General features: G+C 50.9%; 1 protein-coding gene across 2 annotated transcripts in view; it reads right to left on the bottom strand.

Annotated features, from left to right (window-relative positions):
* HTT (huntingtin) overlaps window positions 1–22,891 on the bottom strand; it is a 169,125-nt gene that overhangs the window by 104,743 nt on the left and 41,491 nt on the right. For both annotated transcript variants that reach the window (XM_051836726.3, XM_089325101.1), the window contains exons 6-12: window positions 20,697–20,835; window positions 17,291–17,432; window positions 16,640–16,818; window positions 10,148–10,352; window positions 8,401–8,448; window positions 4,927–5,007; window positions 1,517–1,857 (exon numbers count right to left, since the gene is read on the bottom strand). In XM_051836726.3, the coding sequence (XP_051692686.3) occupies window positions 1,517–1,857; window positions 4,927–5,007; window positions 8,401–8,448; window positions 10,148–10,352; window positions 16,640–16,818; window positions 17,291–17,432; window positions 20,697–20,835 (1,135 nt within the window). The remainder of the gene's footprint in view (window positions 1–1,516; window positions 1,858–4,926; window positions 5,008–8,400; window positions 8,449–10,147; window positions 10,353–16,639; window positions 16,819–17,290; window positions 17,433–20,696; window positions 20,836–22,891) is intronic.

Here is a 22,891-nt window from a genome sequence, read left to right as displayed (position 1 = left end):
CCCCGCTGACACACAGCCGGGGAAGCAGCTCCCGGATCCCAGCTCCCCGCTGACACACAGCCAGGAAGCAGCTCCCGATCCCAGCTCCCCGCTGACACACAGCCGGGAAGCAGCTCCCGGATCCCAGCTCCCCGCTGACACACAGCCGGGAAGCAGCTCCACCCGATCCCAGCTCCCGGATCCCAGCTCCCCGCTGACACACAGCCGGGAAGCAGCTCCCGATCCCAGCTCCCCGCTGACACACAGCCGGGGAAGCAGCTCCCGGATCCCAGCTCCCCGCTGACACAACCGGGGAAGCAGCTCCCGGATCCCAGCTCCCCGCTGACACACAGCCGGGGAAGCAGCTCCCGGATCCCAGCTCCCCGCTGACACACAGCCGGGAAGCAGCAGGTCATGGTGGCTCAGTAGTTGGGTCCCCACCACCTGTACTAAGACCTGGAACGAAATTTTGGTTCCTGGTTTCAGCTGGCCTAGCCCTGGTTGTTGCAAAATGAGCCAGCAGATGGGAGATTCTCCTCTCACTCTCTCTCAGTACAGCAATTTTTTTTTAAGTTAGGAGATGCTAATACTGGCTACGACTTGGGTGACCCTTAGACACTTTGTGAACTGAAATAAGCCAGGCACAAAGACAGAACGGCATGAAAGGCCTGCAGCAGTGCAACTGAGACAGGAAGCAGAGTGGTGGCGTCCAGGGTGTGGGGAGAGGGCTGCTCGGCAGGCAGCTCAGTACAGGGTGGAGTCGCGTGGAGGGGGTGGGGACGGCATTCTTTACAAGTCTTTAATGCCCCTTAAAAATGGTTAACATGGCAAAATTTATGTTACGTATATTTTACCATAATTTTTTAAATTGGAGACAAAATGGGGTAGAAAGTTCAGTATACATTTATAGCAAACTTTTCGATTAGAATATCCCAGATGTGCCTCCTGTCCATTAACTCACAGTTCAGAGGCCTCGGGTCTGTGCTGTTCAAAGACTGCAAACCTGTTAATAACAGACTGTACGGACTTTTAGGGAGCCAGGGCCCAACAAGGTCTTAAAGAATGTAAGCTTCAGGACAGGCATGTGGCCCAGTAAGATGAGGCTGAGGATGCTGAAATCCTACAGCCAAGTGCTTGGCCTGAGCCCCGCTCCGCTCCTGACCCAGCTGCCTGTGACTGCACGGTTGGGTCCCTGCTGCCACACGCAAGACCTGGATGTGTTCCAGGTCCCGGCATCCGCCTGGCCCAGACCTAGCTGTGTGGGCATTTGGGAAGTGAAGCAGCGAACGGAAGGCCTATTTCTCTGCCTTTCAAGTAAATTAATAAACAATTAAAAACAACATAAAATGCACTCAGCTTCAGCAGAGTGAATACAAGTGTGTTCAATCCAAGACACGAAGCCACCTCCTTCAGTGAAGGCAGGGACATGAGCTGATGACCGCTGCGCTGTCCCTGCTGAGACTGGACAGTAGGAAAAAAGTAGGCCTGGGCCTCCAGGGAAGAGCGTGGGACGACAGGCAGCCCATTGCTCACTTACAATTTCAGAACTGTCAGATGGGGTCACAGCTGAATCAGGCCCTTCAGTGGTGGTCTGGGAGCTGTCACTGATGGGTGAAGAGGCCTGGGTCCCATCGTTGAGGTCCATGGCAGGGTCGGATGGGACAGCACTGATCTGGCTGGAGCTGTGGCTCAAGATGTCCTCCTCGTCCCCGTCAGTGGCAGCACTGGTCAGGTCACAGCTGGACAAGTCCACCGAGTCCGCCTGCAATGTGTGCTGCGACCTGGGCTGCTCGGTAATGATGTCGTGACCCGAAGCACCAGGAGTGGAGACCCCTGAAGAGGCTGCCAGTTCTCCCCCGATCTCACTCTTTACTGAGGCTGAAGACAAAGACACTCGCGTTGGTCAAACGGCAGGAGAACAAGTGGAAAATGACAAAAAGTTCACTGCTAACAGATGTTTCGGCTACAAAGCATTCTGAAATACAGGGAAGATATGCACTACAAAAGCCAAAGGCAGGACAGCAGCACACCCTTCACGCACCCCTCAACTGGCCTTCACTGTGATCCTTGCAGAAGAAAGTAAGGGGAAGCATCGCTTCTAAATACTAGTTATTAAATAAATACTAGTTATTAAATAAATACTAGTTATTAAATAAATGGTATTTCACTGCAAAAACTGAAGTTCAAGGTCTCACTCGACCATTCCAGCCTTAGCTGAAACAGGAGGTCGAACAGGAGGCTGGCTGGTCAGACCAGGCGCTCTGAGCGAGCAGCAGTCGGAAACGACAGAAGCTTCCGTCTCTTGAGGGTGGGCTTGCCTTCTTCCAAGGTCTCTAACTCAGTCCTATTCTCTGGTAGCATAAATTCATACCACGTTATCCTAGGTCAGTTTTTTTTTTTTTTTTGACAGGCAGAGTGGACAGTGAGAGAGAGAGACAGAGAGAAAGGTCTTCCTTTGCCGTTGGTTCACCCTCCAATGGCCGCCGCAGCTGGCGCGCTGCGGCCAGCGCACCGCGCTGATCCGATGGCAGGAGCCAGGAGCCAGGTGCTTTTCCTGGTCTCCCATGGGGTGCAGGGCCCAAGCACCTGGGCCATCCTCCACTGCACTCCCTGGCCACTGCAGAGGGCTGGCCTGGAAGAGGGGCAACCGGGACAGAATCCGGCGCCCCGACCGGGACTAGAACCCGGTGTGCCGGCGCCACAAGGCGGAGGATTAGCCTAGTGAGCCGCGGCGCCGGCCCTCCTAGGTCAGTTTTTAAATATCCATTTAAAAACAGAACCAACCAGGGGCTGGCGCTGTGGCACAGTGGGTTAAAGCCCTGGACTGAAGCACCAGCATCCCATATGGGCGCTGGTTCGAGACCCAGCTGCTCCTCTTCTGATCCAGCTCTCTGCTATGGCCTGGGAAAGCAGTAGAAGATGACCCAGTGCTTGGGCCCCTGCACCCCTGTGGGAGACACGGAAGAAGCTCCTGGCTCCAGATCGGCACAGCTCTAGCCATTGTGGCCAATTGTGGAGTGAACCATCGGATAGAAGACCTCTCTCTCTCTCTCTCTCTGCCTCTCCTCTCTCTGTGTAACTCTTTCAAATAAATAAAATAAATCTTAAAAAAAAAAAAAAAAACAAAAAAAAACCCAGAACCAGCCAAACAACTCCACTGTATTAAAATCGCTGTGAAAACACTAACATCAAGCTGCTAGCTGTAGTCACTGCTCGGGGCACCTGGGTCAGTCGGCACCTGAGCTTTGAACTCTTCAACAGGCGTAATCTCTGCTGTACTAATTTCTTCTTTTGTAATCATGAGAAAGATTAGTTTTGTTTTGGAAAATGAATTAATAAATAATTGTCACTGGAATTACTCAGATTTTTCCTTCCTAATAGAGGATCTTAGGACTAGCATCTGCTGCAGAGGGTGATGCTGCTGCTTGCAGCCATGGCATCCCATATCAGAGCACTGGCCGAGTCCCAGCTGTCCCTGTTCCGATCCAGCTCCCTGCTAATGCACTGGGGAGGCAGGAGACAGCACAAGTGCTTGGGCCCTGCGCCCACAGGGGAGACTCAGATGGAATTCCAACTCCTGGTTTCAGCCTGCCCCAGATATGGTTGTGTCATTTGGGAGTAAATCAGCAGAGCCCAGATCTTTCTGTCTCTCCCTCTCTCTCTCTCTCAAGCTCTTCCCTTCAAATAAGTAAAGAAAAAAAAAGAAAAAAAGAGGCCGGCGCCGCGGCTCACTAGGCTAATCCTCCGCCTTGCGGCGCCGGCACATCGGGTTCTAGTCCCGGTCGGGGCGCCGGATTCTGTCCCGGTTGCCCCTCTTCCAGGCCAGCTCTCTGCTGTGGCCAGGGAGTGCAGTGGAGGATGGCCCAAGTGCTTAGGCCCTGCACCCCATGGGAGACCAGGAGAAGCACCTGGCTCCTGCCATCGGATCAGTGCGGTGCGCCGGCCGCAGCGCGCCAACCGTGGCGGCCATTGGAGGGTGAACCAACGGCAAAAGGAAGACCTTTCTCTCTGTCTCTCTCTCTCTCACTGTCCACTCTGCCTGTCAAAAATAAATAAATAAATAAGTAAATAAATAAATAAAGAAAAAAAGAAAAAAAAAAGAGGAGTATTTTGATCTATTTTAATTTATCTAAAAATATTCTTTGAGAGAGGATTATCCAAACAAACTCATTCTCATTCAATGTTGTTTCTAGTGTCTTAACACTCATCTTTCATCAAATACACACAAATTTAATTAGATAATTATCTGTAAACAAAGGGAGAGCCTTTCAAGCTAAATCATCCATGGACAGGGTCAGCACTGTGGCACAGCCGCCACCTGCACCATCTGCGACACTGGCATCCCGTGTGAGCAACGGTTAGAATCCCGGCTGCTCCACTTCTGATCCAGCTCCCTGCCTATGTGCCTTGGAAAGCCGCGGGAGATGACCCAAGTCCTTGGGAGACCTGGAAGAAGCTCCTGGTTCCAGCTTCAGCCATTGTGGCCGTTTGGGGAGCAACAGCATACGGAAGATTGATCACTCTCTTCCCCGCCCCGTAATTCTGCCTTTCAAATAAATAAATAAATCTTTTTAAAAAATTATCCAAAGAGAATTTTCATCCCATTCCCCCAACAACGTAGTATTGAATTCATGGTATTTTTACCCAACATCTCCTACCTGAAAAGCCACGCTCAAGGAGGAAAGATCTAACTGTGAAACAGTCTAAAACAAGGAAAACATCAAACATGCGATGTGAACACACCGTCACTCCTGTTTCAGAGTGAAAGTTAAAACAGAAGTCCAAATCATCCTCTACAGCAGTCAGTCGGCTCCACAACTGGCTGCCCCCAGAGGCCATCCTGGAAGCCGCAGGGGCTGGGCTGGGGCAGACAGCGGGCTGGGCAAACACCCTAGGGGCTGCGGGGGGCGGAGGCAGGTCCGCCAGGGCCGCTCACAGCGCGTCTACCTGCAAAGGCTGAGCTGCTGACGTCCGATCTCGACTCAGAGTCATCTTCCAAGGCTTCTTCTTCTCCTAAGAGCACTTTGCCTGGTGAACAATGCAGCGATATGCCTTTTAAGTTCGCTAAAAATAAGGACTTCAAAAATTACATACATGGTTGCTCTGAACTCAAAGTCCAAGGCATACTTCATTTTCCCTCAAAGTCTATATTTTATACCTCAAGAGTGCTCAACACAAAGAATGCCAATGTTAAGAATACTATTAAAATTATATCTATATAGAAAACAATTAAAAACTGGCTCTCAAACTATATAGCACAAAGTATTTAAATAATTAGTATTTATTGATTTAGATTGTTACTTTTAAATAACTTACATTACTACTTAATCTTTTTTTTTTTTTGACAGGCAGAGTGGACAGTGAGAGAGAGAGACAGAGAGAAAGGTCTTCCTTTGCCGTTGGTTCACCCTCCAATGGCCGCCGCGGCCGGCGCGCTGCGGCCGGCGCACCGCGCTGATCCGATGGCAGGAGCCAGGAGCCAGGTGCTTTTCCTGGTCTCCCATGGGGTGCAGGGCCCAAGCACCTGGGCCATCCTCCACTGCACTCCCTGGCCACAGCAGAGGGCTGGCTTGGAAGAGGGACAACCGGGACAGAATCCGGCGCCCCGACCGGGACTAGAACCCGGTGTGCCGGCGCCGCTAGGCGGAGGATTAGCCTAGTGAGCCGCGGCGCCGGCCCACTACTTAATCTTAAAAATGGTAAGCTATGGCTGAAAAACCCAACTCTATTAGCTCTCAGATAATATCAAATCTCCAATGTGACATCAGAAATTATTTATAACTTTCATACCTAAAGTCACTTTTATTTTATTATCTGCTTTCTATATTCTATAGGTAATAACCAGAACTCAAGCAAAAGGACAGAACTGAGAATCATTTGTATTTTGATTTGGAAACTATAAAACTTCATTGTATTATGATCATAGATACACACTGCGAAGAACAAGTACTTAGACTGAGCAAAGCTCCCCGTTCATGTTAGGTAAGTGAGCTGGCTGAACTTTTTGGTATTGTGTGTGTCTCCTCAAGCTCATTTCCCCTCAGACAAAGCTTAACTCTTGTCCCAGGCGTTAATGAGCAGCAAGAAGCTAGTGTCTGTGTATTCCCCACGCTGTTCCTGGCAACCCACAAATACATTTTCACGCAGGCCGGAGCTCAGACCCTGCCTTGAGCTGGCAAAGGGTAGCTTCCCCAAAGGCAGGGCTGAGGCAGCTTATTCGACGCAAAGCCTGCCCTCATGCAGTGCCTTTTCCTCTGTGTAGATTAAATGCCTGTGAACTGCAAACTTGCTCATGACTGACTTGGTGTGACAGAATTCCTTTTTAACATTTCTGGCTTAGGAAACGTTCAGCCATCTTAGAGAGTAGCAACAGGCCGGCGCCGCGGCTCACTTGGCTAATCCTCCGCCTGCGGCGCCGGCACCCCGGGTTCTAAAGATTGCCTTAAACTTCATGTGTCAAAATTATGTTAGCAGGGGGAAAAGGAAATCAAAAATCTTAATAAAATCTAACTGGACTCTAAGTCATGATGACCACACTACGTGTATACGCCATTAAATGACACCACTTGGTTAACCATCGGTAATTGGCAATTTCTAATTTTACCGATCCTCAAAGAACAGGTCAGAGGTATGATGACTTTCGTAAGTTTAGAGTGATACAGCAATAAAACCACAAAAAAATTAGCAAAGGGAACCGATCCAGACGTGATTACCAGAGTAACCTGGCGTGACTACTAAATAACAGGGCCCTTCATTACAGAGCAAGTGGCTGGCCTTGAGAAATCAGAGAACTTCAGGGAGCTGGTCTGCAGATCCACTCCAGGGCAACCCGTCCTAGACGCTACAAGACAGGGCTGCACCAGAGCCCAGCACCTCCCTGAATGCAATCCCAGGTTCAACACAATGACTCTTTTTACCAGATTTCACCTGGAACAAAGGGCGTGGGGCAGGTGGGAGAGCAGTGCACCAATTAAAACCCTGTTGGGACACCTGGAGTCCCAGCTCCTCCACTCCCAATCCAGCTTCCTGCTGAGGCACACCCTGGGGGCAGCAGGAGACACTCAAGTATGGGCCCCTGCCACCCGCGTGGGAGACCCAGATGGGGCTCCAGGCTCCTGCTTCGACCTGGGCTGTCACAGGCATCTGGGAGTGAACTAGTGAATGGAAGATCAAGCTCTCCCTCCACCTTCAACCCCTGCCTTTCAAATAAATCTTTCCTTAAAAATCCCATTTATAAAACAAATAAACAAATTGGTATTAAGGTAAGTTAAAGCTGTATTTAAGAATCTCTCCTAATTAGAGAATACAAAGAGAACTTCCAAGAATCCTTCTGGCTTTTAAACAATCTCAGTGTTTGGCTAAACCTCAGGAAGGAGTAAGCAGCATCCCACACTATGATGGACCAAACAGTATAGGTATTCAAGGCTGTTTTAGGAAATGTCCACTTAACTCCGTGAATTCTAGAATGTTACTCCTGTTAATATCCCAGGCAGCAACGGCACCCCGTGTGGGCATCAGTTCATATCCCAGCTGCTCTTCCTCTGATCCAGCTCTCTGCTACAGCCTGAGAGGGCAGTGGGAGATAGATGGCCCAAGTGCTTGGGCCCTTCACCTGTGTGGGAGACCCGGAAGAAGCTCCTGGCTTCGGATCGGCCCAGCTCCGGCCACTGCAGTCATTTGGGGTGTGAACTAGTGCATGGAAGATTCTCTCTCTCTCTCTCTATAATTCCACCTCTCAAATAATAAAATCTTTTTTTAAAAAAATCCCATTTGATAATGCAAATATTATTGGAAATATTACTCAAATCCTGACATGAGAAAGGTTTAGTGTATAAGATTTCAAGGTAGAAAAAGACAATTCTTTCCAATGGAAATCCACAGAGGAAAAGAAAATGGTGTTACAAAGCGATAATATACTAAAACGATCAGATCATATCAGAAATACTTCAATTTACTAAAATGAACTATATTAGAACACTTTGATACATTTAGAGTTAAATGTGGCTGAAAAATGATAACTAAACCCAAATTAAAATAATTAATCAAAGGGGCCATTTAATAATATTCCTAATACAAAACAAAATTCATCAGGAAGGTTCACTACCTGTACAAAACACAACCACACACTCCCAAAAGCAGGAGCGAGCACAGGACACAGGACGGCCAGTTCCTACAGAGCAGCTTGTGGTCCCTCCACGGGGCAGAGTGAAACCGTTGCAAAGAGACCCTGCGGCCCATCAGGCCTACACATGTACTCTCGGGCCTATTCCAAGCTTTTATAAAAGCCACCCTTGTGGACTCTCCTGGCCTGCTTATCAGATTCCTGCAACATTTGCACTCACGGAGGACGCCAGACGGAAGCCTAAGTGTTCACAGAAAAGGCGGCGAGAGTCAACAGGACACTGCCCCCGGAACACTCACCTTTGTGCTTTCTTGAAGGGACAGGGCTGCATGAGGAACCCCCTCCAGCTGCAAATCACAGAAGTGACAGATGAAATAAGGCTGCTAAAATCTACAAGAAACTAAAATCTTCAAAAAGTTTGATTCAACTTTAAAACAAGAGAAAATGGGTACATCATGCCACAGTTAGTACTTAAATACCATAATTCAGCATTTTAATTGCACATTTGCACTCAAATAAGGATGTTAGCTAAAACATCAAAATAGCTAAAATAAATTACAATTACAAAGCCAAACTAAAAATATTAGAAATCTCAGGCCAGCGCTGCGGCTCACTAGGCTAATCCTCCGCCTGGGGCGCCGGCATACCAGGTTCTAGACCCGGTTGGGGCGCCAGATTCTGTCCCGGTTGCTCCTCTTCCAGGGCAGCTCTCTGCTGTGGCCCGGGAGTGCAGTGGAGGATGGCCCAGGTCCTTGGGCCCTGCACCCACATGGGAGACCAGGAGAAGCACAGGGCTCCTGGCTTCGGATCGGCACAGCACGCCAGCCGCAACGTGCCGGCTGTAGCGGCCACTTGGGGGGTGAACCAATGGAAACGGAAGACCTTTCTCTCTGTCTCTCTCTCACTGTCTAACTCTGCCTGTCCAAAAAAAAAAAAAAAATTTAAAAAAAAAAAAAAAGGAATCTCAAGTAATATAGTCAACTAATAATCAAGTATAGGGGCCAGCGCTGTGGCACAGCGGGTGAAGCTGCCACCTGCAGTGCCGGCATCCCATATGGGTGCTGGTTCAAGTCCTGGTGGCTCTACTTCCAATCCAGCTCTCCACTATGGCCTGGGGAAGCAGTGGAAGATGGCCCAAGTGCTTGGGCCCCTACACCCACACGGGAGACCTGGAGGAAGCTCCCGGCTCCTGGCTTCGACCTGGCACAGCTCTGGCCATTGCAGCCAGCTGGGGATTGAGCCAGTGGATGGATGATCTCTCTCTTTTTCTGCCTCTTCCTCTCTGTAACTCTGCCTTACAAATAAATAAATCTTTAAAAAGTATAAATTTTCATTAGAAACTATCATTAACCAATGTTTCTCCTCATTAGTTGTAGCGTGTGCCCCCATGGAGAAAAGAGCTCCTGATCGCCAAGTGAACACAAGGCATACGGAAGCCGCAGGTGCACAGGAGGCAGCCGTCAGCCTACCCGTCAGCCCGTCCGGCCCACGCCATGAGCCACGCCCACCGCACACACTGCAGCAACACGGAGGCCCAGACTCAGCCAACGTTCAGCTCAGGCCTGCTGCGTGCCACGCTGCATTCTAGAACCCGGGGAACAAGCGTTCCCAAAGGGCGCCCTCTCGTCAGACATGGCCGACTGCACCCACAGCACCAGGGCGCAAGCCTTCGCGGAATCAGAAGCGCCCTGAGTGCTGAAGAGAGAAGCAGAGACTGGGCAGTATAGGTGGCTGAAGGGTGGAGGCTGGAGGAGATTTCTGAAGCCAGCACCCAAAGGAGCGGAGAGCTCGAGAGCCCAGACGCAGACACTCAACACCTTCCCCAATGTTTCCATCCGAGGACACCAGAAATGCCACAGGAGACAGCCACACCAGAGTCAGGGGCCGGGTGCTAAATAATGGACCGCATTTTGTCACCCACTGTGAGCTTTCCTCAGGAGTTAAGATATGGATTGCTCAGCTTGGAGCAGGGCCTTAAGTCAACAGGGGAACTGACAGTTTATTGCTGCACTGTTAACTCTAAGGCGGACCTTGCTAATAACTCACCGAGAAGGTCCACAATGCTCCCACTGCGACTCCGGCCAGCAGACTCCTCTTCGGCCGCAGGGAGCTGCCCGAGGCCCCCCGGCGTGGTCAGAGCGTGCAGCAGCTCTGGTGGGGGAGTCCGGAAGAGCTGCTGCAACAGTTCCAGCGCCCCAGTGACAACGTTGTGGTCTCGGTGCTGTGTGTGATGCAAAGTCAGTTCATAAACCTACAACCACAGAAACACAGGTGTGCTGGTCATGGCTCTGTTTCGTTTGTTTTTAACTGATTTGAGAGAAGGAGAGAAATATCTCATCTGCTGGATTGCTCTTCAAATGCCCACACAACCAGGCCGATGCAAGAGCCAGGAACTCAATCCAGGACTCCAACGTGGGTGGCAGGGACCCAGTTATTCCAGCCATCACCTGCCTGCTGCCCCCAGTGATTCACATTAGCACAAAGTCAGAAACAGGAGAAAAGATGGGACTTGAACTTAGACACCCCAAAGTGGGATGCAGGAGTCCCAAATGGCACCTTAACCATTATGCCAAATGCCTGCCTTTGGTCATGGTTTTCTGGTTTTTCCCCCATCAGATTTATTTATTTGAGAGCAGAGTTACAGACACAGAGAGGGAGAGACAGAGAGAAAGGTCTTCCACCCACTAGTTCACTCCCCAAATGGCTGCAACAGCCAAGAGTTGAGCCAGTACAAAGCCAGACACTTCCTCTGGTCCCCTGCACGGGTGCAGGGGCCCAAGCACTTGGGCCGTCTTCCACTGCTTTCCCAGGCCATAGCAGAGCGCTGGATGGGGAGAGGAGCATCTGGGTCTTGAACCAGCGCCCATCTGGGATGCCAGCACCTCAGGCAGAGGTTTAACTTACTGTGCCACAGCGCCAGCCCCAGACTTGGTTTTACAAATATATTCTACTTTCGGCCGGCGCCGCGGCTCACTAGGCTAATCCTCCGCCTAGCGGCGCCGGCACACCGGGTTCTAGTCCCGGTCGGGGCGCCGGATTCTGTCCCGGTTGCCCCTCTTCCAGGCCAGCTCTCTGCTGTGGCCAGGGAGTGCAGTGGAGGATGGCCCAGGTGCTTGGGCCCTGCACCCCATGGGAGACCAGGAAAAGCACCTGGCTCCTGGCTCCTGCCATCGGATCAGCGCGGTGCGCCGGCCGCAGCGCGCTGGCCGCGGCGGCCATTGGAGGGTGAACCAACGGCAAAGGAAGACCTTTCTCTCTGTCTCTCTCTCTCTCACTGTCCACTCTGCCTGTCAAAAAAAAAAAAATATATATATATATATATTCTACTTTCTTTTTTTTTTTTTTTTTTACTTTTTACAGGCAGAGTGGACAGTAAGAGAGAGAGAGAGACAGAGAGAAAGGCCTTCCTTTGCCGTTGGTTCACCCTCCAATGGCTGCCGCGGCCGGTGCACCACGCTGATCCGGTGGCAGGAGCCAGGTGCTTCTCCTGGTCTCCCATGGGGTGCAGGGCCCAAGCACTTGGGCCATCCTCCACTGCCCTCCCAGGCCACAGCAGAGAGCTGGACTGGAAGAGGAGCAACCAGGACAGAATCTGGCGCCCCGACCGGGACTAGAACCCGGTGTGCCGGCGCTGCAGGCGGAGGATTAGCCTAGTGAGCCGCGGCACCGGCCATCTACTTTCATATTTTTAACATTTATTTTATTTGTTTGAAAGGCAGAGTTACAGAGACAGGGACAGAGAGAGAGAGAAAGAGATCTTCCATCCACCAGTTCACTCTCCAAATAGCCACAATAGCTATGGTTGGTCCAGACAGAAGCCAGAAGAGCAGAACTCCATATGGGTCTCCCACACGGGTGGAAGGCACCCAAGGACTGGACCATCTTCTGCTGCTTCCCCAGGTGCATCAGCAGGGAGCTGGGCAGGAAGCAGAGCAGCCAGGACTTGAACCGGCGCCCAGTTAGGATGTCAGCATTGTGGTGAGCAGTGGCTTAACCCAGTGTGCAATACCACCAGACCTTCACTTTTTTTCTTTTTTTTTTTTTTTTTTTGGACAGGCAGAGTTAGACAGTGAGCGAGAGAGACAGAGAGAGAGTTATAGACAGTGAGAGAGAGACAGAGAGAAAGGTCTTCCTTCCATTGGTTCACTCCCCTAATGGCTGCCACAGCCGGCGCTGCACTGATCCGAAGCCAGGAGCCAGGTGCTTCCTCCTGGTCTCTCATGTGGGTGCAGGGCCCAAGCACTTGGGCCATCCTCCACTGCCCTCCCGGGCCACAGCAGAGAGCTGGCCTGGAAGAGGAGCAACCGGGACTAGAACCCGGGGTGCCAGTGCCGCAGGCGGAGGATTAGCCAAGTGAGCCATGGCCGGCCCCTTCATTTTTTTTTTAATAGGTCTTTTTGGGCTGGATTTCTCCCCCTGAAATTTTCCCTACCATCATGACCAAGTTGGTCACTAGCTTCCACGCTGCTTTCTAAATTTCCGTAGCTTTCTCGTTGTGACATGAATTCCTTCCACTAGAGCAGCAGCATGCTAAGACCTGCATTTTCCAGAGCTGACAAGGGAATAAGGCCCAGCACACCTGAGGATGCAGTCCAGCGGACAGCCTCACAACCAAAGAGCAGATGGAGATGGCTCTGCGTCTCCCCCTCCTTCTCTGTAACTCTTTAAAATAAATAAATAACTTCTAAAATTAAAAAAGTTTTAAAGGCATCATGTCAAAGTGGATTAGTACTTTTAACATTGTATCACATTAGTATATATAAACTTATTTTTCCATTTAGAATTATCAGATAACAGGGCTGGCACTGTGGCGCAGTGGGTTAACGCCCTGGTCTGAAGTGTCAGCATCCCATATGGGTGCCAGTTTGGGACCCAGCTGCTCCACTTCCCATCCAGCTCTCTGCTATGGCCTGGGAAAGCAGTAGAAGATGGCCCAAGTCCTTGGGCCCCTGCACCCATGTGGGTGACCCTGAGGAAGCTCCTGGCTCCTGGCTTCGAATTGGCGCAACTCTGGCCTATGCGGTCAATTGGTGAGTAAACCAGCGAATGGAAGACCTCTCTGTTTGCCTCTCCTCCCTCTGTGTAACTTTGACTTTCAAATAAATAAATAAATCTCAAAAAAAAATTATCATATAAAATAAGAGTTCATGGTAAAATTTGAATCTCAAATAAATAAAAATTTTTAGTATAAGTAAGTCCCATGCAATTTGGCACATATCTATACCACAAATTACTCATTATTTAACTGAAATTCAAATTTCACTGGCATCCTGTACCTTTACTTGGTAAGCTTGCCAACCCTACTTTTAACATCACGGAAGTTCATACACACAGGGCCGGCACTGTGATGCAGTAGTTAAGCCTCTGCCTGCGGCGCCAGCATCCCATATGGGTGCCGGTTTGTGTCCCAGCTGCTCTACTTCCAATCCAGCTCCCTGCTGATGGCCTGGGAAAGCAGTAGAAGATGGCCCAAGTGCTTCGGCCCCTGCACCCACGTGGGAGACCCAGACTGGTCCAGCTCCAGCCATTGTGGTAATCTGGGAGGGAACCAGCAGAGAAGACTTCTCTGTCTCTCCCTCTCTCTGTAACTTTGCCTCTCAAATAAATACTCTTAAAAAAAAAATAAAAAGCAAAAGTCTCACAAAGTCTCACCTTTATCATCTGTTTTAACTCTTTAGATTAAAAAAGTTTTGCTTATTTGAAAGGCGAAGTGACAAGAGGGAGAGGGGGAGAAAGAGAGAGGAGCGACACGGAGATCCACTGATTCAGTCTCCAAATGATTCAACAGCAGGGACAAGACCCGGCCAAAGCTAGGAGTCCAAATCTCCATCTGGGTCTCCTATGTGGAAGCAGGGGACCAAGCACTTAGGCATCCCCCACTGCTTTCCCAGGTACAGCAGCAGGGAGCCGGACGGGCGGGAAGCAGGACAGCTGGGACTCAAACCCTGCTATGCCACGACACTGTTCCCTACGTGAACTCTTCTGATGGAAACCTCCGCAGAGCAAGGGTTGACGAGGGGCAGTCTCCAGCCGAGGTTTGGCCCGAGCCTACTTCTGAACGTGAGATTTCATCCGAACGTGGCCTCTTATCGTCATCTGGGACTGCTTCTGCACTACACTGGCCGAGTCGAGAGCGGCACCAGAGATGGGGCAGCCTGCAAAGCCGCAGCATTCGCCACCTGGCCCATTATGGAAGAGGCTGTGGCACCCGCTCCGGTAACCAGCTCACACCGACTGTACGCCGTTCATTCTGAGCACAGCAGGTCCCTCCCGTTCACCGGGAAAAGCGGAAACCAGCTCCCATGCGTCCCGCACCTCGTCGGACCCTCCTAAACTCCACTGGCAGCGGCAACAAGTCCCCGTGCCCCAGTGGGCACCATTTAAATCTTTCTCTTTTACTTGAAAGTCAGAGTTCCAGAGACCAAGAGGGAGAGACACAGAGCAAAGGGGGACAGAGATCTTCCGTCTGTTGCCCAGATGGCCACAGCAGGCGGGAGCCGGGCCAGGACCAAGCCAGGAGCTTCATCCACATCTCCCCAGTGGGTGGCAGGAGCACAAACACTTCAGCCGTCCTCTGCTGCTTTTCCAAGGCCATTAGCAGGGAGCTGGATCAGAAGTGGAGCAGTTAAACTGTACATGTTCTACCTAGAAGTCTAAAACGTATGGACCTTACCATGTGCACATGAATATCATTCACTGCAAAGCCTATTAATGTGACCCAATTCAAAATGAAAGAAAAAGGAAGGTCATAATTACTGTGTGTCCCAAGGGTAATAGTCAAATGGATTATCTTTTATTATCATCCTTACTTCCGTACAATTATCCAGCATGTTGTTTTGCTACATAATTGGATCACAGATTTTGCTGGTTTTCCTAAAGCCACTGTTCTTCTCCAACTCCGTGCTAACAACATGCCGGCGCCGTCTTCCCTCTTCCCCACTTCCAGGTGTAGCGTCTGCTGCAGGAGTTACTCGGAGCTCCTAATCTGAACTCTGCACAGCTATCACCTAGAACCCTCTCAGCACAGTCCTGGGTTAGATGCCTCTCTCTCGGCTCAATCGCTCTCGGCACAGTCCTGGGTTAGATGCCTCTCTCTCGGCTCAATCGCTCTCGGCACAGTCCTGGGTTAGATGCCTCTCTCGGCTCAATCGCTCTCAGCACAGTCCTGGGTTAGATGCCTCTCTCGGCTCAATCGCTCTCGGCACAGTCCTGGGTTAGATGCCTCTCTCGGCTCAATCGCTCTTGGCACAGTCCTGGGTTAGATGCCTCTCTCGGCTCAATCGCTCTCGGCACAGTCCTGGGTTAGATGCCTCTCTCGGCTCAATCGCTCTCAGCACAGTCCTGGGTTAGATGCCTCTCTCTCCGACTTCAGGGCTTCCCCTTGTGGCAGGAATGTATCCTCAAGTAATGCTTTCAGAGAGCACTGAGCTCTTGCATGCCTACCAGGACCCACACTTTGTCCCCCCACACTTCTCAGCATGCCTCCCTGCTCGGCATACCAGTCGCAGGTGCAGGGCAGAGGTACTCACCACTGCACCCAGTGCACGCCACACTGGATTCCCAGCACCCATCCCAGTGCCTCGCACAAAGACGGAGCTCAAACAAGTTACCAAGTGGAGGAGCACACTGACGAGCCCAGCTTTAGAACATGGCGGCAGCAGTCTCTGGGCCAGGCAGGGGTTTACATGGTGTGCACAACATTCCACATAACTTGAAAGGACAAGATACACACAGGTCATGGACTAAAGGTTGACCCCCATGATGGCAGCTGAGCCATCCTGCCCCAGAGTCCATTCTCGGCTCTGCTGCTTCCTAATGAAATTAAGTGGCAGGGGCCAGTGCTGTGGTGCAGCAGGAAAAGCCACCGCCTGCAGTGCTACATCCCGTATGAGCGCCAGTTCGAGTCCCGGCTGCTCCACTTCCTGTCCAGCTCTCTGCTATGGCCTGGGAAGGCAGCAGAAGATAGTCCAAGTGCTTGGGCCCCTGCACCCACATGGGAGACCCGTAAGAAATTCCTGGCTCCTGGCTTCAGATCCATGCAGCTCCTACTGTTGCAGCCAACCAGGGAGTGAACCAGCGAATGGAAAACCTCTCTTTCTCTCTCTCTGCCTCTCCTTCTCTCTATGTAACTCTGACTTTCAAATGAATAAATAAATCTTTAAAAAAAAGGAAATTAAGTGATTTTTTTTAATTTTTAAGATTTATTTATTTATTTATTTGAGAGACAGAGAGAGAGAGAGAGAGTCTTCCATCAGCTAGTTCACTCCCCAAACAGCTGCAACAGCTGGGGCTGGGCCAAGCCAAAGCCAGGAGCTTCCTCCAGATCTCCCAAGTGGGTGCAAGGGCCAAGTACTTGGGTCACTCTCTGCTGCTTCCCCAGGCAAATTAGCAGGGAGCTGGACAGGAAGTGGAGCAGCCAGGACACGAACCAGTGCCTATATGAGATGTGAGTGTCACAGGCAGCAGCCTAACCTACCGTGGCTCTGTGAATGTGCGTCCCTGCAGCCCAGGGCTAGGGTCAACCCTGCACCCTCCTACCTGCACAAGTTGCTCTGCTGAGGGACAGACTTCCATTTCTTTCCGTGTCACCCCAAAGCTGCCTTTCAGGCTCGTATCCTTGACCTGCTGCTGCAGCAAGGGCACCAGATACCGCAGCGTGAGCAGCACGCCCAGGACCAGCGGCGTGGAATGTTCTTCCTCCACAGGAACCAGCAGACCTACAAAGGCGGCAACAGGACCCTCAACCCGGGATTCAGGGCTTGTCGAGCCAAGAGACCCGCAGGAAAGCCCTGGATGCGCCTGGCCGTGAGGGACAAAGGCAGCACATGACCTGGTGCATCGCCAAGGCGGGCAGTCACTTAGAGCAAGCGATCCACGGCTCACCTCAGCACTTCTGGCCTTGACTTCAGTCACTCATACTGAAGGAGACATTGTCGACTGACCTACCAGAACCCACAGGGACCTGAGCCCTCACAGATGGAGGGCCAGGCTGACGCGGGCAGAACCAGCGCCCAGCTAGGTGCCCTTCAGCACGGCTGCATCTGCCAGCCACAGAACCCCAACACGGCTCCCGTTATCAGTCTGCCACTGCCAAGCGACGTGGCCTGCGAGCCGAGGGGCTGTCCAGTGCTGGACTCTCAGGTCTCTCCTGAGCCAAAGCTGCACGTCCCACTCACCGACTCTGCTTACCTAAGAGCACGTTCAGCAGCCAGCTGTAGAAGTACTGGGTCCTCCGCGAGTGCTGGCAGACGCTCACAGCCGCGCTGGCCGCCGTGCGCCGGACAGCAGGGGAGCTCGACTTCAGGTTCGCTATGAAAGCCTTTAAGAGAACCTGGGAAGCAAAAGTCCATGGAGATAAAAGATAAAGCTCCGGTGAAACTTACCACATATTTCATACAATCCGACTTCAACCAGAAGCTCCAAACTCCTGCAAGGGAAACAGCCGGGGATGGATGAATTGGGTCAAGAAACCTGCACTACAGTGGCTGAGGTCACAGAAACACTGGGGAGGGTGTGCAAGAAGTCCCCATCACAAGAGACCGCTTGAAAATGGGAAATCAGAGTTCTAGGCCCAGGGAAGGGGGGCAGGGGGGCAAAGAGACTCCCTCAGAGAGTCCACGGGGAGAATGCTGGGCTCCTGGGGATCACCTCGTGCACCGGGAACAAAGAGGAACTGCGCTTCTACTTGACCTAAAGACCCAATTCGTGACCCTCAGTCCTCTGGCCCCAGTCTGGCCCTGATGTTCTGTGACAGCAAACCCCATCCTTCCCAGAGGAGAGGCAGGACTGTGCTCTCTGCTGGATGAAGACGTGACCCCTACGTTCCCCTCAGAAGGGAGGAGGAGGGTCCCAACATGAAGTCTTCAGACCCCTCATCACGCCTGCCCCTCCCTATGTACCTCAGGGTGGCAGACAAGAAAATCAAGGGGCAGCAGCAGAAGAATCAGGGGCAGGAGGATCATCCGGGGATCATGAGAAAGTCTTACCAACGGCCCCCTTAAACCCTTACCCTGATTTAAGAAAAGGAGCGTCCTCCTAGACAGGGGTCTCATCGGCCAACCAAACACTTTCCAATGTTGATCCCAGGGATCAGGCACAAATGCAGATCTCAGAGAGGTAATTAAGGCAATGAAAGTCTGCTACCAGGTCACAAAGTGTCTCTAAGGCATTTGAAATTCAACAGGAGAAAGAAGAGGACCCCCTCCCCACTTTCCTACTAAGACTTAAAGATCAAAAGAGAAAATACTCTGGACTGGATCCAGAGGAACCAGGATTTTTAAAAGCTAATTTTATAACCAACAGGTGGTCTGACATCACAAAGAAATTACAGAAGATTGATGGGTAGAATGAAAAATAACTGAGGAACTATTTAGGGAAGCACAGAAAGTCTTCATGAGAGGGAAGAGGAAAAGCAGAAACGGCGGAAATCACGGTTTCCCACTGCAGATCGAAAGCCTGCTCACCAAGAAGGCGAAACCCCAAGTTACAGCGTGGAGGAAACTTACGGACGAAACCTGAAGGGGACCACAACACTTTTGTTTCACACTGGAGCTGCCTATTCTTGCCTGATGTTCCAACCAAAAGGTACAGAATTCTCCACAGAAAAACTGACGTCGTCAGTGGTAAAGGGGGAGAGGTTCCAAGCTCCAATACTTAATTAAAAAACAATTTTATGGGTCATTTTTATATGCACCTAAGGTAGAAATTAATCTTCCAGGAGGAGATCCAATTGTGAGGTTAAGATTATGAGTAGGCCGGCGCCGCGGCTCACTAGGCTAATCCTCCACCTGCGGCGCTGGCACACCGGGTTCTAGTCCCGGCTGGGGCACCGGTTCTGTCCTGGCTGCTCCTCTTCCCGTCCAGCTCTCTGCTTTGGCCCAGGAGTGCAGTGGAGGATGGCCCAAGTGCTTGGGCGCTGCATCCGCATGGGAGACCGGGAGGAAGCACCTGGCTCCTGGCTTCGGATCGGCGCGGCGCGCCAGCCGCAGCACACCAGCCATAGCGGCCATTTTGGGGGGTGAACCAATGGAAAAGGAAGACCTTTCTCTCTGTCTCTCTTTCTCTAACTCTGCCTGTCAAAAATAAATAAATAAATAAATAAATAAATAAATTTAATAAAAGATTAGGAGCAGACAAGGTGCAAATAAAAGTGAAGGAAAGGGGCAACACTGTGGCACAGTGGGTTAATCCTCTGCCTGCAGCACCAGCATCCCACATGGGCGCTGGTTTGAGTCCCGGCTATACCACTTCCGATCCAGCTCTCTACCAAGGCCTGGGAAAGCAGTGGAAGATGGCCCAAGTGCTTGGGCTCCTGTACCCACGTGCAAGACCCGGAAGAAGCTCCTGGCTCCTGGTTTCTGACTGGCTTAGCTTCCGCCACTGCGGACATTTGGGGACTAAAGGATAGAAGACCTTTTCTCTCTGTCTCTCCCTCTCACTGTCTGTAATTGTCTCTCTCAAATAAATAAAATCTTAAAAAAAAAAAAAAAAAAAAAAAAAACTAAAGGAAAAAGGCTTTACAACCAGTAATAGAGGGAATAAACTGATCCTTATGTGAATTGCATGTTCCCAGTCAAGCTTTAAGACTAAAAAATCTGGAGAAGGACCTTATAAATAGCAAGGGAGGGGCCAGCACTGTGGCGTAGCAGGTAAAGCCGCCACCTGCAGCACCAGCATCCCATATGGGCACTGGTTCCAGTCCCAGCCGCTCCACTTTCGATCCAGCTAACGACCTGGAAAAGCAGTGGAAGATGCCCCAAGTCCCAGGGCTGCTGCACCACGTGGGGGACCCGGAAGTACCTGGCGCCAATCAAACTGACAACTACTATTTACAGTGATTCAGTTACTTCACTGAATTCTTCAGATTCAAGATCTCCCTTCATCATTCCAAAACTCAGGACATTGGTTTTAACAGCTTCTTAATAAAACAAGAAAACTGAGAAAAAAAAAAAAAAGAGAGAGAGAGGCTGAATCATTTATCCAGGGCCACACAGCTAATAAAACCTGAATCTTCACACTACTAACAGGTATTCTTTCATTTCCGCCTCAGCCACGTGAGTACCCTTGATGGCTCATTTTTCAGAGTAAAAAGGAAACAAACTTAGAGTGCTGGACAATCTGCCTAAAGGGACAGAGCCAGCAGTGAGGACAGTGCTCCGACCACTGCACCACTGACCACAGCACTCACCCACAAAAGAGCGGATGGCCAAGAACCCTATCACCTGCAGGCCACATCACGGAGTGACCGTAATGCAGATTTGCAGGTGGCTGTGGACAGGAAGCCACTTGACTTCACAGCGACAAGGCACGTCAGCAAGCTTCCTGCTCCCTGCAGGCCTGGAACAGTCACACTGCCTCTGGTCGACCTTGCACACCTAGAACCAATCTGCTCTGGAAAATCCCTTCCAATGTGCATCTGTAAACCGTCTCTCTAACCACCCCCAGACAAGAAAGCGGAGTGGAAGCACAGTTGGCCACATGAGGGCAGTGGAAATTCCACGAGCACTCTCAGCGGACTGCTGCTCCAAAGCCCGAACACCCACAAGCCTGTTCACTACATCATTCACATGCCTGTGAACCGAGGCAACCATCATACCTTAATTTCATTGTCATTCGCAAAATTTCCAAACGAAGCCATAATTTTGGGAACAGCTGCAGCCAGGGTCTCCTGGACTGATTCCTCAGGTCTCTTGCTTGTTCGCGTCAGGCACGGCAGGAGGTTTACTAGGTAAGGCCTACATGTGTGAGAGGAACATCAGTTACTCCTGCAGAGAACTAATGCGAAGACAAGCAACCACTTATCTGTTGGGGAACAGCCAGTTTTACATGCAAAACAATCCCGAACAGAGACAGGCCAAAGCTCCATGAAAGAACTTGGAGGACGCTGGCAGCCGAAGCACAAACGTGGGAGACTCATCCTGCACTCCTCCCACAATCACAGAGGACGCCGATAGGCTGGCTTTAAGAAGTACTGGCAGGAAGCCGGTGCTGTGGCGCAGCGGGTTAACGCAATGGTCTGAAGCACTGGCATCCCATATGGGCGCCGGTTTGAAACCTGGCTGCTCCAGTTCCGATCCAGCTCTCTGCTGTGGCCTGGGAAAGCAGCGGAAGATGGCCCAAGTACTTGGTCCCTGCACCCACGTAGGAGACCTGGAAGAAGCTCCTGGCTCCGGATTGGCACAGCTCCGGCCGTTGCAACCAACTGGGGAGTGAATCAGCAGATGGAAGACCTCTCTCTCCTCTCTGTGTAACTCTGACTTTCAAATAAATAAATAAAAGTACTGGTGGGGCAGGCTCTGTAGTGTAATGAAAAAAGCCATCTCCATGGAGCTGGCACTGTGGCAGAGCAGGTGAAGCCACCGCCTGCAGGCTGGCATCCCATGTTGGCGCCGGTTCAAGTCTCAGCTGCTCCACTTCCAACCCAGCTCCCTGCTATGGCCTGGGAAAGTAGTGGAGGATGGCCCAGTGCTTGGGCCCCCGCACCCGCGTGGGAGACCCAGGAGAACCTCCCGGCTCCTGGCTTTGGATAGGTGCAGCTCTGGCCGTTGTGGCCATCTGGGGAGTGAACCAGCGCATAGAAGATCTCTCTGCCTCTACTTCTCTCTCTGTGTAACTCTGATTTACAAGTAAATAAAATAAATCTTTAAAAAAAGAGAGAGAGAGAAAAGCCACCTCCAGCAGCACCAGCGCCAGTGCAAGTCCCGGCTGCTCCACTTCTAATCCAGCTCCCTGCTAACATGCCTGGGGAAGCAGCAGAGGACAGCCACATGCTTGGGCCCAGGCATCCACGTAGGAGACCAGGATGAAATTCACGGCTCCTGCCTTTGGCCTGGCCCAGTGCTGGATGTTTTGGCCATCTGAGGAGTGAAACAGCAGATGGAAGACCTCTCTCTGTCTCTCTCTCTCTCTCTCTTTCTGCTTTTCACATAAATACATAAATCAAAAAAAAAAAAAAGTATCGGCAGTCAATTACAATAGTTCTTAAAATACTCATTTTCGGGGCCAGCGCTGAGGCATAGAGGGTAAAAAGCCACTGCCTGCAGTGCTGGCATCCCATGTGGGCACCAGTTCAAGTCCCTGATGCTCCACTTCTGATTCAGGTCCCTGCTAATGCACCTGGGAAAGCAGCAGAAGATGGTCCGAGCCCTTGGGCCTCTGCACCTGAGTGAGAAACCTGCAAGAAGCTCTTGGCTCCTGGCTTTGGATCAGCCCAGCTCTGGCCATTGCAGCCATTTGGGGAGTGAACCATCAGATATAAGATCTCTCTCTCTGTGCCTCAGCCTCTCTATAACTCTGCTTTTCAAATATATAAATAAATCTTTAAAAAATAATTTAAAATATTCATAATTTCAACTGGAAAATAGATAATACAAGAAAATACCACTTTAAACAGAAAAATTAAGAAATCAGGGGGCTGGTGCAGTGGTGTAGCAGGTAAAGCCGCCAACTGCAGTGCTGGCATTCCATATGGGCACTGGTTCGAGTCCCAGCTGCTCCACTTCCAATCCAGCTCTCTGCTATGGCCTGGAAAAGCACAGATGGCCCAAGTGCTTGGGCCTTTGCACCGAGTGGGAGACCCAGAAGAAGCTCCTGGCTCCTGGCTTTGGATCGGCGCAGCTCTGGCTGTTGCAGCCATCTGGGGAGTGAACCAGCAGATGGAAGACCTCTCTGTCTATCTCTCCTTCTCTGTAACTCTTTCAAAATAAATCAATCTTAAAAAAAAAAAAAAAAGAAAGAAAAAAGAAATCAGAATAATGCTTATTTTAAAAAGGAGAGTTTACATATAAACTT

The sequence above is a fragment of the Oryctolagus cuniculus genome, chromosome 2 (genome assembly GCF_051225735.1).
Source record: "Oryctolagus cuniculus isolate XC-2025 breed Fujian yellow rabbit chromosome 2, ASM5122573v1, whole genome shotgun sequence".
NCBI lineage: Eukaryota > Metazoa > Chordata > Mammalia > Lagomorpha > Leporidae > Oryctolagus > Oryctolagus cuniculus.
This window is presented reverse-complemented; position numbering and strand designations above follow the sequence as displayed.